This window comes from Mus pahari, chromosome X (assembly GCF_900095145.1).
Source record: "Mus pahari chromosome X, PAHARI_EIJ_v1.1, whole genome shotgun sequence".
Lineage (NCBI taxonomy): Eukaryota > Metazoa > Chordata > Mammalia > Rodentia > Muridae > Mus > Mus pahari.
In genome coordinates, this window is record NC_034613.1 from 115,057,296 (window position 1) to 115,071,858 (window position 14,563).

General features: G+C 40.7%; 1 protein-coding gene across 1 annotated transcript; it reads right to left on the minus strand.

Annotated features, from left to right (window-relative positions):
- Positions 1-1,057: 1,057 nt before the first annotated feature.
- On the minus strand, positions 1,058-14,102 carry Nxf3 (nuclear RNA export factor 3). The gene is made up of 19 exons (XM_021188588.1): positions 13,948-14,102; positions 10,288-10,459; positions 9,945-10,098; positions 8,485-8,568; positions 8,274-8,378; positions 7,903-8,008; positions 7,693-7,781; positions 7,105-7,214; positions 5,656-5,692; positions 5,310-5,378; positions 5,184-5,239; positions 4,930-5,037; positions 4,746-4,804; positions 4,398-4,513; positions 4,249-4,291; positions 3,630-3,702; positions 2,788-2,961; positions 2,354-2,414; positions 1,058-2,247 (listed from the first exon to the last, which is right to left on the minus strand). The coding sequence occupies exons 1-19, from the start codon at positions 13,949-13,951 to the stop codon at positions 2,194-2,196; spliced, it is 1,674 nt and encodes a 557-aa protein (XP_021044247.1). The 5' UTR covers positions 13,952-14,102; the 3' UTR covers positions 1,058-2,193.
- Positions 14,103-14,563: the final 461 nt, after the last annotated feature.

The window sequence follows — 14,563 nt, forward strand, 5'->3', positions numbered from 1 at the left end:
TATATATATATATATATATATAGAGAGAGAGAGAGAGAGAGAGACAGAGACAGAGACAGAGACAGAGAGACAGAGAGACAGAGACAGACAGAGACAGAGACAGATGAGATGAGAAAATCTATTAGTCTCCTGAAACTGGTATAGTAAAATATTGCACACTAGCTGACATAAAGCTACAAAAAAATGTCCTGAAATCATTTGGAATAGACAAAACATTAATCAAAACAATAAATACTATTAATGTCAAACCTATAACCCACATTAAACTGAATAACTGAATGAGGTAAAACAATATTTACTATAAAATTTGGAAGAATACATGGTACCTACTCTCTACACTTTTAATGCAATATATTTCTTGAAGTCTTAGCTAGAGGAAGAAGGCAAGAGAAAAATATAAAGGGGATAAAAATATGAAAGGAAGAAGTCAGATTATCCCAATTCATAGACAACATAATTGGATATTTAAAAGAGCTTGACATTTACAGTAAAATGAATGCAACTGGAGATCATTAAATGAAATAAGTCAGACTCAAATAGACAAATACTGTATGTTTCTCTTTCATAAGGGAGTCATAGCTTTTGATGTGTGTGTGTGTGTGTGTGTGTGTGTGTGTGTGTGTGTGTGTGTGTGTGTATAAACCATCACCCATCACACTGGAAATGGGACCATGAGAGGGGAAAACAATATTGAAGAAGAGGTAGAGCACGATAAAATACTTTTGACAAAGAAACAAAACTGAGATCACTGGGGGTAGGAGAATGTCCAAGTGAGTGGAGTAGTGGGGAGAGGATTGTCTAGTAAACACTGTGTAAATGTTATAGTAAAACCTAATAATTTTATGCCAATTAAAAATTTTGAAAAGAAAATCTTACAAGGTATATATGGTCTTTTTAACACTTTGGTTTTGGATTTATGACCTCTAGATTATAAGAAAACAAAATTCTGTAGCTTTAAACCACCTAAACTGCAGTATATTTTTTAAAAAGCTTTAGACAACTAAATGCATCCAAATACATATACGCACTTATGTAGGCATATATATAAACACAAATGTTCCTTTTTCTTAAAGTAATATCTTTATTTTTCTTTTCTAAATTATCTCAATGTTTGTGGCAACTTTTGTACTTTTATTTGAACATATTTTCCTAAGTTTCCTGGATATTACTGCTTTCAATATAAATACAAAGTCAGTAACAGTTTCCTTACTCTTATTTGTTCATACCAAGGATTGCTATAGTAAGACAATCATATATATGGGGACTGTCTTTTGTCAGAGGCTTTTATGTGTCCTTTAATAATATCTCCTACCAATTATGCTACTTTTAATTGTGAATAAATGTTTACAGCTAATAAAATAATATTATCTGCATGAAATACTTGATTAATACTTTAGGCACATAGGACTCAGTTTTAACAGGGGTAGAAAGGATGTTCAATATATGAAACTATACAGCCTACAGTAGCAGGACTGTACCCTATGGTTGAGTCTAAGACTTTAGTATGTACAGCAGTCCTACCTTGGAGAACTCATTTTCATAATACAAGCTTCCTCCAGTGGATGTTGAGGGGATTTAACATAACCAGCAACATCAATAGTATCTTCTGAGCATGATACAATTATTGCAATCTTACAGCAAGTGAGATTGCCTCCACTGGGCCGGCACAAGACTAAGGCTTTCATTAGTCAACCACAGAGTGAGGGTTCTATCCCTCTCTGCTAAAGTATTGGCTACTGAAGGATTCTAGGGGAAAGATAGTCACTATCTTTAATTATGTACCCACAGGTACCTCAATGGATAGTTCCAAACACATGGTCACATAGGTGGCCCTGTTTATCCTCAGTGGGTCAAAATGCAAAACAATACAAGTATGAGACAAGGACTTATAAGGAAGAGGGAGGGTGAACAGGGTAGAAAGGATATGTGACAGGGTGAGGGGTGAGAGTGACCAGAATATATTATAAAAATGGGGAATGCTCAACAAAAATAATAAAACTTATAATAAAAGAAAATATAGAAGCATGGATCCTTAAATATGTGACAAATACACAGATCAATTTGGGTCTCTACCAGATAGGCTTTGGCTTCCAGGATGAAACTAGACATCACAGTTTGTTTACATGTTTCTATTAGAACAAAATCTCAGCAGAGGTTTGAAGAAATAAGATAGTGACACCTAGGAATTTCTTCTTAGGATCTTGGATCTGTCTGTGTGAACTTATCCTCTGAGATTGTGTCCTTTACCTGGAGGGGATACAGAAGACAATCAGGAGGTCAGCAGATACAAGAACACTAGCACCACTTCCAGGCCACCTGGCCTTTCCTCACTTGACGAATTCCCAAGTGTCACCTTGAGCAAGGCAAGGCTTTGTATAGCTCTGTTGTAATTCCACTGGTCATCATGAAGGCATCTGTGATAGAAGATGAACAGGGATCATCCAACAAGAAAAGAGAGCACTGATAACAAACTCAAAGGCATCTATGTGACAGAAACATGGCTCTACATAGATTTCCAACTATTCAGCAAAATGACCCTTCTGCTATAATATGTGCAAATTCCTGAAAACCCAAATGGTTCCCATTCAATTAACAAGGTTTGTGGATTTCAGGGAATGATCAAATAGCTATTTTAAATGATCAGTTAGCTTACTGTTCACTGAGAAGAAACTGTTCAGTAAGGTAGTAAATGAAATGAAATAAAGAAGAAGCAAAGGCTGTATGTTCCCATAACTCACTCTCCTATACCAACCTTACACCACATTATCATATACACACAACACTCACTTTTGAGACCTGTCAACATTCACCCCAGACTGGGCACAGAGTGTTGGCACCATCTCCTGTTGATCTTGAGAGAAGGAAGGCAAATAACTGGTAGAAGACGTGGCCACAGGGGTGGAGGCACTGGGAACCTCATGGACATTAGTCACAGACAGCTTGTCATTAATGATACAGAGTCTGGAGTTTGATGGAAGAACAGACAAAACTGTACTTCCCAACAACTGTCATACTATCACTCTTTTCAAACATCCCAGTTCTTTTCCCCTGGTTATCTATAATGCCCCCAGAGAGTGAGTACACTATTGGAGACTGTCTACACTACTAGAATGGCAGGTTAAGCTTTAATTAAAGAATGGTTTAGCCTGGTGGTGGTGGCACACACTTTTAATCACAGCACTCAGGAGACACAAGCTTTTGGATCTCTGAGTTCAAGGCCAGCTTGGTCTACAGAGGAGTTCCAGGCCAACCAGGGCTTACAGAGAAACCCTGTCTTGGAAAACCTGAATGGGGGCAGGGTAGAATGAGACAATGGTTTTAAGTTCTCATCTGGCCTTTTATCAGGTAAAAAGAATGGACAATATGATCAACATCTTTAGAAAACAGCTATAAATGGGTAATATGACTTGAACAAATTCTTAAAACAAGTGAGTATTAAAGCAAGAAAGAGCCTGATGGTCTGACCCCAAAGTGTACACTGTTAACCACTATACTAGCCCTACTCCTTGAATATACCTGTTGACCTTCCACAGTATTGGTAATAACACCCCCTAAGAACTGCACCACCACATTGTCATATTGATGGCCTTACAATGGAGTGAGAGTGCCCATTTACAACTAGCACTTACTCTGAACTGTTGCCACGGGTAGCAACAAAAATCCGAGTGAAGGCATGCATACACCCTTGAGTGTTGTCGTCCACTTTGAGAAGAGGAAAAAATAAAACATCCTTACTACAGTTACACACGTTTTGCATCCTCACAAAACATTCCTCAGTCAGGGCCTTATGCTGAAAGGGCCCAGGACCACTTAACTTGGAGTCAAGGGGCTGTGGTGGAAAGGGGGCAGGCAACAAGGGGAATAATCCACTCATATTGATGGGTCTCCTGACACATTCTGGACCCTGTGAAAAATAACTTCCAATGTTCACTTGGGCTGGGATTTGTCTGGGGTGGAGGGTCATTAGCACCATTTGCAAACGGGGAAATGCAGAGGCTAAGCAACTGGCCCAAAGTCACAGAGTAAGGATCTGGAATGAGAGCCAACAAACCCTGCAGCCCATGTGCTCTCCCTCACCCAGGAGCTGTGCTGCAGACAAGCACAGACCTCCATCAGACCAGGACGGTCAGCGGGCAGGAGAGCACCCAGGAAGGCACACAAGGAGAGGAGCTGGGGGAGCTCTCAGAGATGCACATCCAGGTCAGGAAGCAAGAAGGGATCTGGAGAGAGGATTNTACAAGCACTCACCTTCCTTGAACAACCCACAAACAGAGAAGCAGAGCATCGTTTCCTGAAAGGGAAGAAGGCACAGAGGGGCTCAGGGTCCTGCATAACTTTCTACTCACCACCATTTTTCTGGGGATGTGATGTGTCCCAGGGAAGGAGCAGGTGCTTACTGTCTGCAAACATATATCCACCATGAAGGAGGTGAGGTCGTGTTGAGTTTTGGGCAATGTACGAAGGAAGTGAATAATGTCACATTTCTTGTGCTTCAGCAGCTGCCTCCGCATATCTGTAAAGGAGACAAAGATTTGTGCCCTTGGAGTTGCACATGCTTTGCACATACAGCATTTCCCAGTCAGAGTCATAAGCTAAAGGGTCCAGGAACAGACAGCTATATGTTTGAAGTCAAGAGAATGTGACAGGGACGGGGAGGGCAACAACAGGAACCTTAACCTCTGGCATCTGTGATTGTGCCTCCTATCCCCCTTTATCCTGCTCAGTCTTGTCCACCACACACTTACAAGGATCCTTGAGAATCTTCATATTTCTGCTAAACTTGAAGTACTCGCACAAGCTGTTCCTAGGAGAAAAGGAGGAAACAGTTGTGGTGGCAGCCAGTGTGACGGTTCCAAGGGACCACCTGTATCTGCTAGAGAACAGAGTGCAGTGCTCTGGGTTAGAGTTTGAGTGGAATGTGCTACTCACATGGATAAGTCAACGGAACTGAAAGGGATGGTCAATGAGAAGCAAGCCTCAGCATGATAAGCATTGAGAAGTCCCTGCCGATCTCCATTGTCATAGATGAAATAATACCTTTTGGGAGAGGTGATAGAGTGGGATGATCTCATTGGTTTGGGCTCTGAATAAGATTTCATAGTTTTATCAACTAGATCTATCATTTTGTAACCTCACCCCCACCCCTCATTGCTCCCTTTTGTCTGATTCCCAGAGGGACTTACTGCTGCAGGAACTGTAGGACCATTGTCTTTATGGATTCTGATCCAAAAAAGCTTCCCTGAAATAAAAGTGAACAGGATGTAGGTGTTGACCCATTCTTACACACAAATTAAAACCTCTCTTCTCACCTTGCAAGTTGGTAAGGTCTTGTGATCTTCAGGGCCACAGAGAGTTGGTTTACGTGATTCCTGCCCATCCTGTGGGAGGCAAAAGAGTCAATGCATGGCTGGAAGGTGATGCTGGATGATGGAGAGGGAAAGGGACAGGTTTACAGGAGCCTTTGAAATGTCGCTGGGATCATGGCTTGCCTTTGGCAAGCTCCCCTGTGAATCTGAATCACTTCTCCCTGCCCCTTTGAAGCTTTAGGGACAGCTACAGAAAGTTTAACTTGAGCAAGACCTAATAGCTTTCAGAGAAGATTGGATGCAATGTCAGTCCCAGTTAAAGAAATCAATGATCAAGGAACACACTTACCAGGATTAGTAACTTGGGGAACAATTCCAGAATTGAACTACCAAAAAAAAGTAGCCTTATTAAAAATTATGCAGTATATATGTGTATACAACATTACACAACATCCCTCCCATTAATATATAAGTTAGATTTTGGGGCGGTTAATATATTGACTTTTTATGCATTCATCCATCTATTGGCATATAAATATAGGGGCACTGCTCTACTCCCTTTCTCCAGGATCACAGCACAAGAAGCCACGTTGGAGGAGCCAGGGTCCAAGGACTCTTGTCCCTCCTTAAAGGATATAGCATGGTTCAGGATTCAGTATTTGAAGTCAGGGAGATGGTGATGGAAAGGGAATGAAGGGAGATGAGGGAGATGTCAGCGAAACATAAGAGAGTGGAGGCAATGGACAAAGACAAAGCCACACAAGAATGAGAGATGATAGTACTCTCTATCTTTCTCCGTGCTGAGAGGGGCTACCAGCGGGATATGACCCACATGGTGAGGCTCAGCTAAAAGCTTTCTATCAGGCAGTGCATCTTTGAAGCCACTCTTTCAAATCTGAATCTAACATCTGATTCAGGGAAATGTAGTACACAGCTTTCTTCCACTTGCCCTTTAGACCAGCAGGCAGTTCTCCATTCAGACTCAGGCTGCAGTTAAAAGGGCTCCTTTGCAGCAGTCCACTTGCACTAGGCTGCTCCAGGGACCCAAAGTAAGAAAGAAAGCAAGACTTTACAGTATTGGGTACCACTGAATACAAGCTCATTTTTATTTTCCTATCTTAGACTTACTCTGGGAACAATGAAGGGGTTTGAGGGATGAAGACATTCCCCAGAAGCAGGTGTCTCTTATGGTCACTATGTTCTTTCCTGGAGGTCCCTTTCTACTTGTGTATGTCTGAGTTGGGGTCTAATCTAAGGAATTAATTCACTTCTTTCAGGCTATGCAGGGATCCTCTTTTACATTTGGTAGGATTATGAGCAGGGTAGGTATATAAAAAAGAAAGGAAAGAAGGAGGCCTCTTTCTCTCATGACCCTCCCGCTCCAGGAAGCCCTCTGCTCCCTGACATTGGCCCACTTCTACATCTTTGAGTCAGAGAATCCATGTTTCCCTCCACAGAGAGATGAGCCTCCAACAGTAGCCCAGAGCAAGTAATGTTACCATCATCCAGAACTCCTGACCTCATCCTAGCATGAAAGAACTTTTGGGGCAGCCTGGGATAAATGAAGGGACTTCACAGGAGTAAGAAAGGGGGCGCTCCAGTTAGGCTAGAGGAGGGGTGCATCTTTCTGGAACAGACTAAGTGTTCAGACATAGGAATTGCACCCCTGACAAAATGAAAGGATGGGAGGGTCAGACGGAATGGAGGTTGTGGGAACAGCTGAAGAAACGGGCAGAGAGGGGTGAAGTCTGTGATCCTCCAAGAGGACCAGAACTACTCCTCTTGCAGATACACTGACTTTATGTTACTGGACTTATCCGGCGTGGTAGTACTCAGAGAGCTTTGGTCTGCACATAGCTTTTCTGGATCCGGGGCTTGCTCCTTGGGCATCTCCCCTTCAGAATTCACCTGTAATTATGGGAATAAATGCATGGATTAAGAGAAGTGAAGCAGAAGAGGTTTAAGCTCTCAGCTCTTTCCCTTGCTCCATTATCAGTAATTCCACTCCACTCCCCTGCCTGCTGTCAACACCGATATTCACTTCCACTTTCTCTCAGAGGAACTGTGGGAGGGGGAACTGAGTGAGGGGGCAATGACTGGAATGTAAATAAATGAAAATAATTTAAAATGAAAAAGAAAGATCTCAGTATTATGCCTCATCTCATTTTTATAGGCATTCAGGTTGTCAATAGTAGGGGCCATTGCCATAGAATCAAGCAAGCGAAACAGCTGATAGGATTTGTCTTAACTCTGGTTCAAGGGCAAAAGCGATGAGAGGTAAAAATAAAGTTCATGATACTACAGGGAATATTTGAGACCAATCTAACTACTAGCTAATATCTCCAGTCTTATTCTCAAAAACAGCAACAAGTATAGAAGCTATTACCTGGGTCATATCCTCTTTATGGATACTCAATGAAGGAGCCATATACCTTCTAGGAAGTTGTGCCAAGTCAGTAGGACGGGTCATCAAATCTTCAGGAGGCAAGAACAGGTAATCAGAAGACTGAGAGGCACCCCACTGGTACAGCGCCAGTACCAACCCTTCCTGGATTTATAATTCATAAATTTCCACACCAGCGCGAACCTTTCATACCTTGGTCAAAGGGAAGTCTCCGCCGGTTAAGAACTTGCTGAGAAGTAGCACATTGTTGGTTTGTATTCAGCTGCAGAATCACAGATGGAGTTCTGTGACTCTGAGGCTGAAGTGATAAAAAGATGGGAAGAAAGGGATAGGTCCAGCTGTGGGTATACAAGTGATCTTCCGTTTATATTACCTTTGTGTGATCCATCTTTTCTGACTTCAGCTCTGTCACTGAGTGGGGTTCATCACATGGGCTGATGAAGATTGATATCTGCAGTGAACCCATGAGAGTCTGTGTTGACACCGAGAACCAAGAAGCCTCAGGATCATAAACAATATTGCCCCCTGGCTCACAAGTATTCAGTGACACTCTTGACACATACCTTATTATCAGTCTCATCTCGAATCTTGTCACTGATAGCCTTCAGCATAAAGGCAACGTTGGGATTATCAACAAAAAAATGGGCCTGCATCTTTTCATAGTGAAACTGCAAGGATAAGGGCGAGATAAATAGAATATGCAGGCAACTGTTATGTTTAGCAGAGTCCCTCATCTGTCCAGTTTCTGCTTGTCCTCCTTTATGTCTCTCTTACCTGCACTGGAGTGAAAGGGATGCTGCACTGGCTCTGGATCAAATTCAGCAGCCACTTCTTATCATATTTTATGCCAAAGGGAATCTAGAGTCAAACATGAATAAAGAACATAAGAAACATTGGCAAACTGGAATTGAAAGTTTGACTTAATCAGATAATAATGCTCAGCCCATAACATACTCTGTGAGTCTGTTTACGTAAACATCTAGAAAATGTAAACAAATCTATTGTGGCAGAAAACTAACCAAGAGTTGCTTAAAAATGCCAGGGCACAGAGAGGGAAGAATAAAATAGAACAATTAATTATAAAGGGAGACACGGATGCTTGATGTGTTTGACAGGCATGTTGACTGGGATAAAGGTTTCAGACATGTGTGGCCAAGTATTGTTAACTCATATACTTTAAATGTATGTGATTTATTATCTGCAAATTTTCCTTTTAGAAACCCATAAAAATAAGAAGACCCAAACATACCTTTTCAAGCTTTAAAACAATATCTAAAGATTGAACAAATTTCATTATTTCTTTTACATCACCTGTAGATTTCCCGAATTGCCTGTCCTTTCATCCGGGTGGTTGCCTTTGATAATCCAGATATTTAAATTGACTTTCTTTTTAAAACTTTAATGAATTAATTTACTTCATATTATTTTCCTGAGATTTTAGATTATAAACATAATGTACTGGCTAGCTTTGTGTCAACTTGACACAGCTGGAGTTATCACAGAGAAAGGAGCTTTAGTTGGGAAAATGCCCCCATGAGATCCAGCTTTGGGGCATTTTCTCAATTAGTGATCAAGGGGGAGAGGCCCCTTGTGGGTGGGACCATCTCTGGGCTGGTAGTCTTGGTTTCTATAAGAAAGCAGGCTGAGCAAGCCAGGGGAGGCAAGCCANTAAAGAACATCCCTCCATGGCTTCTGCATCAGCTCCTGCTTTCTGACCTGCTTGAGTTCCAGTCCTGTATCCTTTGGTGATCAACAGCAGTATGGAAATGTAAGCCAAATAAACCCTTTCCTCCCCAACTTGCTTCTTGGTCATGATGTTTGTGCAGGAATAGAAACCATGACTAAGGCACATAATTTCACTTAAAAAGCTATAATAAAAGACCTTACCTACAGCAGACCTAGCTTTTTTAACAAGAACCCCAAAGACATTGCAACAACAACCTCCCCCAATACACACATGCAGTTTTAGCAAAACAGCCTTCTAATATAGAGTTGTTATATCTTCTTAGCATTGATTTCTTCCTTTGCTTATACACAACCCACTGTCTTCTCCCTACAGTGACCCTGTTCTCTTTATATCCCTTCTCTCATTTCTTCCTTAATTGATCTAGCATGTGGGCTCCTATGTCAACTTCTCTGCACCCAGAAAAGTGTGTGATGACTCTACACAAGTGAAACACAAGTCCTCCTAATCCTTCTTTTAAATATTAGATACATTTTGCTGCAGCACTTACTGTGACCTTGAACCAGTTCTCTGAAGTATCATCTTGTTTGTTCTTCTCCAATTTTCTCTCTGGAGGTTTTGACCCTCCCTCCATGTTAACATGCATTTGGTTCCATTTATGTACATTGACTCTCTGATGACGGGATGGAATGCCATATGGAGTGCTGTGGAAAATGAAGGGAAAAAATAGTCTCTAGATACTTAGAAATCCTTCAATAGACCATTTGCCCCACTTGTACCAGTGTTACCAAAAGGATGCTCAACCACTTGAAGATGTAAACAACGTATTTAAGCACAGTGTTATGTGGATTTCACTAGCTGGTATATTTCAGCCATTCTGACTGGTTACTTACTATCTTTGGGTATGCATGTGAGAATTACTCATTGCTGGCTCCCCATCTGACTGCTGATAATATGAAGTATGCATTGTATCACTGATGTGGTCAGTTGAGTTGAGAAATCTCCGTCGGAAAATACGACTGCATCTCATTCTTCTTCGAAATGGATTAGTTTCAGAACTGCGCCCTTAAATTAAAATCAATACAACAAGGAACAATAAAAAAAAGATCGTGGAAAAAATATAATGGCTAATGAAAGTCATTATTTTAACCATCCCCAAAATAAATAAATCTGTGAGCAGTGTAGAAATAAAGTATTTCACTGTGCTTCCACTTCTTGGGATATGAGAAGCAGGGAACATTCACAGCTGAGGAGAAAATACAGGGGTAAAAGTTTGGGTTGAATAATTGGTCTGTGATGTTACTAACCGTCTTGCCCTTAATAGCCTGAGTGATTTGAGACATATCTTTCATTCCTCAATCTTCACTCTATCTTCTGTTTGAAGAATAGTAAAAAAATTATATTGGAAGTTGTTTTTATGGTTCAAAGATCAAAGGCAAACTCCCTGACTGAAAGAAGAACTAGACAAGAGATAACATAAAGCAGAACAAAATATATAGGTCATATCTTGCTCATATATTATCCTGAAGACTAGAAAAAGAGAAGGAAAGAAATTAGAGGAAATATGGTAAGCATATTTAACAGATCTAGTTGCGAAGTTTCCAAATTTTATTTTTTTTTAAAAAAGCACCATGTTCAAATAGAAAATATTAATAGAAGAAAAGTGTGCATTGAGAAAAAGAGATGGCTCGACACTTTAGAGAACTTGATACTCTTGTGTTGAACAGTAGTTCAGTTCCCAGAACAAACATGGTGGTTTGTCACCATCTGTAATTCCAGTTCCAGAGGATCCAATGTCTTCTCCTGACCACCTTAGCCACCAAGCATACACATGGTGCATGTTCATACATGAAAGCAAAACACACGTAACATAAAATAAAATAAATCTTAAAAAGTTAAACTATAACAGAAATAGGCTGGGGAGATGGCTTAGCATGTAAATGGCTTGCCACCTATCCTGAAAGCTGGGGTTCAATTCTATAGACCCACATTGTTAGGGGAAAGGAACTGTTTTCCTCAAGTTGTCCTGCTACCTCCAAACATGCACCCACATGCATACAGTAAGTGAAGGAATGAATGAGTGTTTAAAATAAAACATCCCTGTGGGGTCTGAAAGCACACACATAATACCAGCCCCTAGAAGACAGAGAAAATGATTGACACATGTTCAAGGTCAACTGGTCCACAGACAATCATCTGTGCAGTAAAGGAAAGTCAATGACACTGATAAATTTGTAGTCAAATCTGAGTACGTATTATGTAATACTGTAATTTTCTGGGACATATATGTATATCTTGGATATATATTACAATGAAGAGTAGAAAAAGAGAGGGTAAAATATTAAAGGGCATGTGGTAAACATATCTTATATATAATGAAAATGCATGTCAAATCAGGTGAGGGTAAATATTACCATAATGTTGCAATGTCCAAGTATTGTCTGAGGACACATAAAAAACAAATGTGTAGCAAAATAGTGTATTTGGACCAAATTAACCTATGATTTAAGCAAAAAAATAGGTTAAATATTCCAAATTGAAGGCAGAAAGTGCCTGATTACATAAAAACCATTCCATCAGCTAGATATGGTAGAACATGTCTGAAATTCACCACTTGGGAGGCTGAAGCAGGAGAATCAGGAATGTAAGGCCAGCTTTAGCTACTTAGGGAGTTCAAGGCCAGCCTGGCCTACAAGGTGAGATCCCATCTGAGAACAAATAAAAGAAAGGATTCTGTCAAATGTTCTTTTAAACACATAAAATTCAATTATCAATAAATTTTTAAAAAAAGGCAAAATATGCTCATGTATATGTGGACACTTGCAGATTGAACTCAGAGAAATAGAGGGTATGATGTGATTACCAGAGGTTAGAAGCTGGAGAAAGGGAGATGAATAAATAATAATTCATGTGTACAATATAGGTTATCCATTAAGACAGGAGGAATAACTTCTAATATTATTTTAGGATTTGTGTGTTCATGTACACCCATACTGTGTTTGTTTGTATCTGTCTGTCTATGTGGATACATTCACACGTGTGTGCAGGCACTTCTATGCATGTACAGAGGCCTGAAAGGAGAATCTGATCCCTCAGCATCAGAGTTGCTTGCAGGAAGCCTGTCTTGCTACATGAAGGTTAAGGCTAAAACACCATTTCCCATGATTGCTTTGCAAGTGTTCTTAACCACTGAGCCATCTCTCCAGTGCCAATTTCTAACGCTCCACTACACAATAGAATAGCAATGGTCAGCAATAATTATATATACAACTATAATATTTGTAAAATAACAAAATATAGATCATTTTTGTACTCCGCAACTGCAGGTTTTTACTGGAAAAGAAACAGCACATTTTAAATAAAGAAGTTCCATGGGGTGGGGGTGTATCTCCTCCCTCACATGCACAAGATTCTAGGTTCCATGGCCAGCACAGCACAGACTAGATGATGCTCTTTCGTAATCCCAGCATTCAGGAGGTAAAGGCAGAAGAGTCACAAATTCAAGGTCACCCTTGCCTACATCAAAAGCTCAAGATCAGATGAGGCTACAAGAAACATTGTCTCAAACAGGAGAGGAAGGGGACAGAGAGGAAGTAGTAGAGGAAAGGACATTCCAGTGATAAAAGTTTCAATTAAGCAAGAGTAAAGTTTTCAAATCTGTATTTGCATGCATATCTTAATATAAAGAAAGAGGATTGGAGGGAAAAAATAAGTGGACAAATATACAATTTGGATGAAATTTCAATATATCTCATTAAATAACAGATAAATGTATCAGACAACAGTTCATTTGCATGAGGAATGTTTAAAAATATGAGAAACAAAGCAGGCATGGTATCACATGCCTGTAGTCCTAAATACTTGGGGGCTGGTAAAGCAAAAATGATCACTTTAGCCCAGGAATTCAAGAACATTCTGAGATGTCTTTTATGTACAATATAGATATGATTTTAGATATTGTACATACATTATATAACAAATGTACTTAATTGAGGTGGAAACTCACACACAAGTGAAACATTTCATAACAGTTCATATGACAGGCCATAAAGCAAGTATCTACAAACTTCTACAAGGATAACGCAGTGTTCTGAATGACTCAGTAGATGCAATGTTAATGTTTGCTTCCCTGCTCCTTTAATGCTAGTATGAATCCAAAGAATATTAATTTCCACCGAAACATACTCTAGATCATATTTCCTACTTCTCAGATCCTAGGCCTAAAATGATCCAAAGTTCAATCAAGTCTGTCTTTTCAAACAGGGGTGGAGACGGGGGTAGGAGGTGGCGGGGATGGCACCTCACTTCAGTTAAAGCCACAAGAATGGAGGCTTTCCATCGAAGAAACATGACAATCACCTCAATACTCATTTGATCTTTGTCTTCTGGATGAGGTAAACTAGACAGCTTGGGGGGGGGGGTCTGCCACTCCGACTCCACCCTGTTCCTGCCTAGAGAGGTCACCTAAGTGCCATATGAGAAGACAAAGGGGCAGCATCACTTCTGCCCTAAGAAAATCTGGGCAAACGCATCATGCCAAGCAACTCACTCACCCATAATAGGTCCTCAAGTTCCTAGTCACGAATGTCCTTCTTGTGTGCTTTTGCGTGGTCTAGAGCTGAAAAACTGAAGAGAGCTGCCGAGAAAGATGACTGCAGGCTTCAAACATCAGTTACAAGATGGAATCCCTTACAGGAAGTTTCATCCCATAGAGCATTGGGAGGAGGGCCCTAGAGGTGGGCAGAGCAAACCAACTTCCTGTTTTTACTGCGTCCTGAAGTTTCTACCAGCGAAGCGCCCAGGGAGCTCTTTCACATTGCACCACTGCTATACGGGAAGCCAACTAGAGTCTGAAGCCTCGAGACTCTGGTACTTGTTGCTACAAAGGCAGGGAACTTTGCATTCCCTGATCTGTTTTGGCTACATTACACTGTGTTCTTTATTCTTTGAGAGCTCCGAGCACCCACTATGAACCAGGCACTGGACTTCTGTTCTACATCAGATCTGCTTTCCCCTCCCCGACTCCTCAAGAAATTATCTGATCTTCGACTCACCAGATGACTGAAGTTGTGGAGGCTTAATGGGGTATTAATGAGATATTCACCTGTTACCTTGGGAAACAGAGTAGACATAAGAACCGTGGCAAAGGGTGAGCCCCTCGTGTCAGGT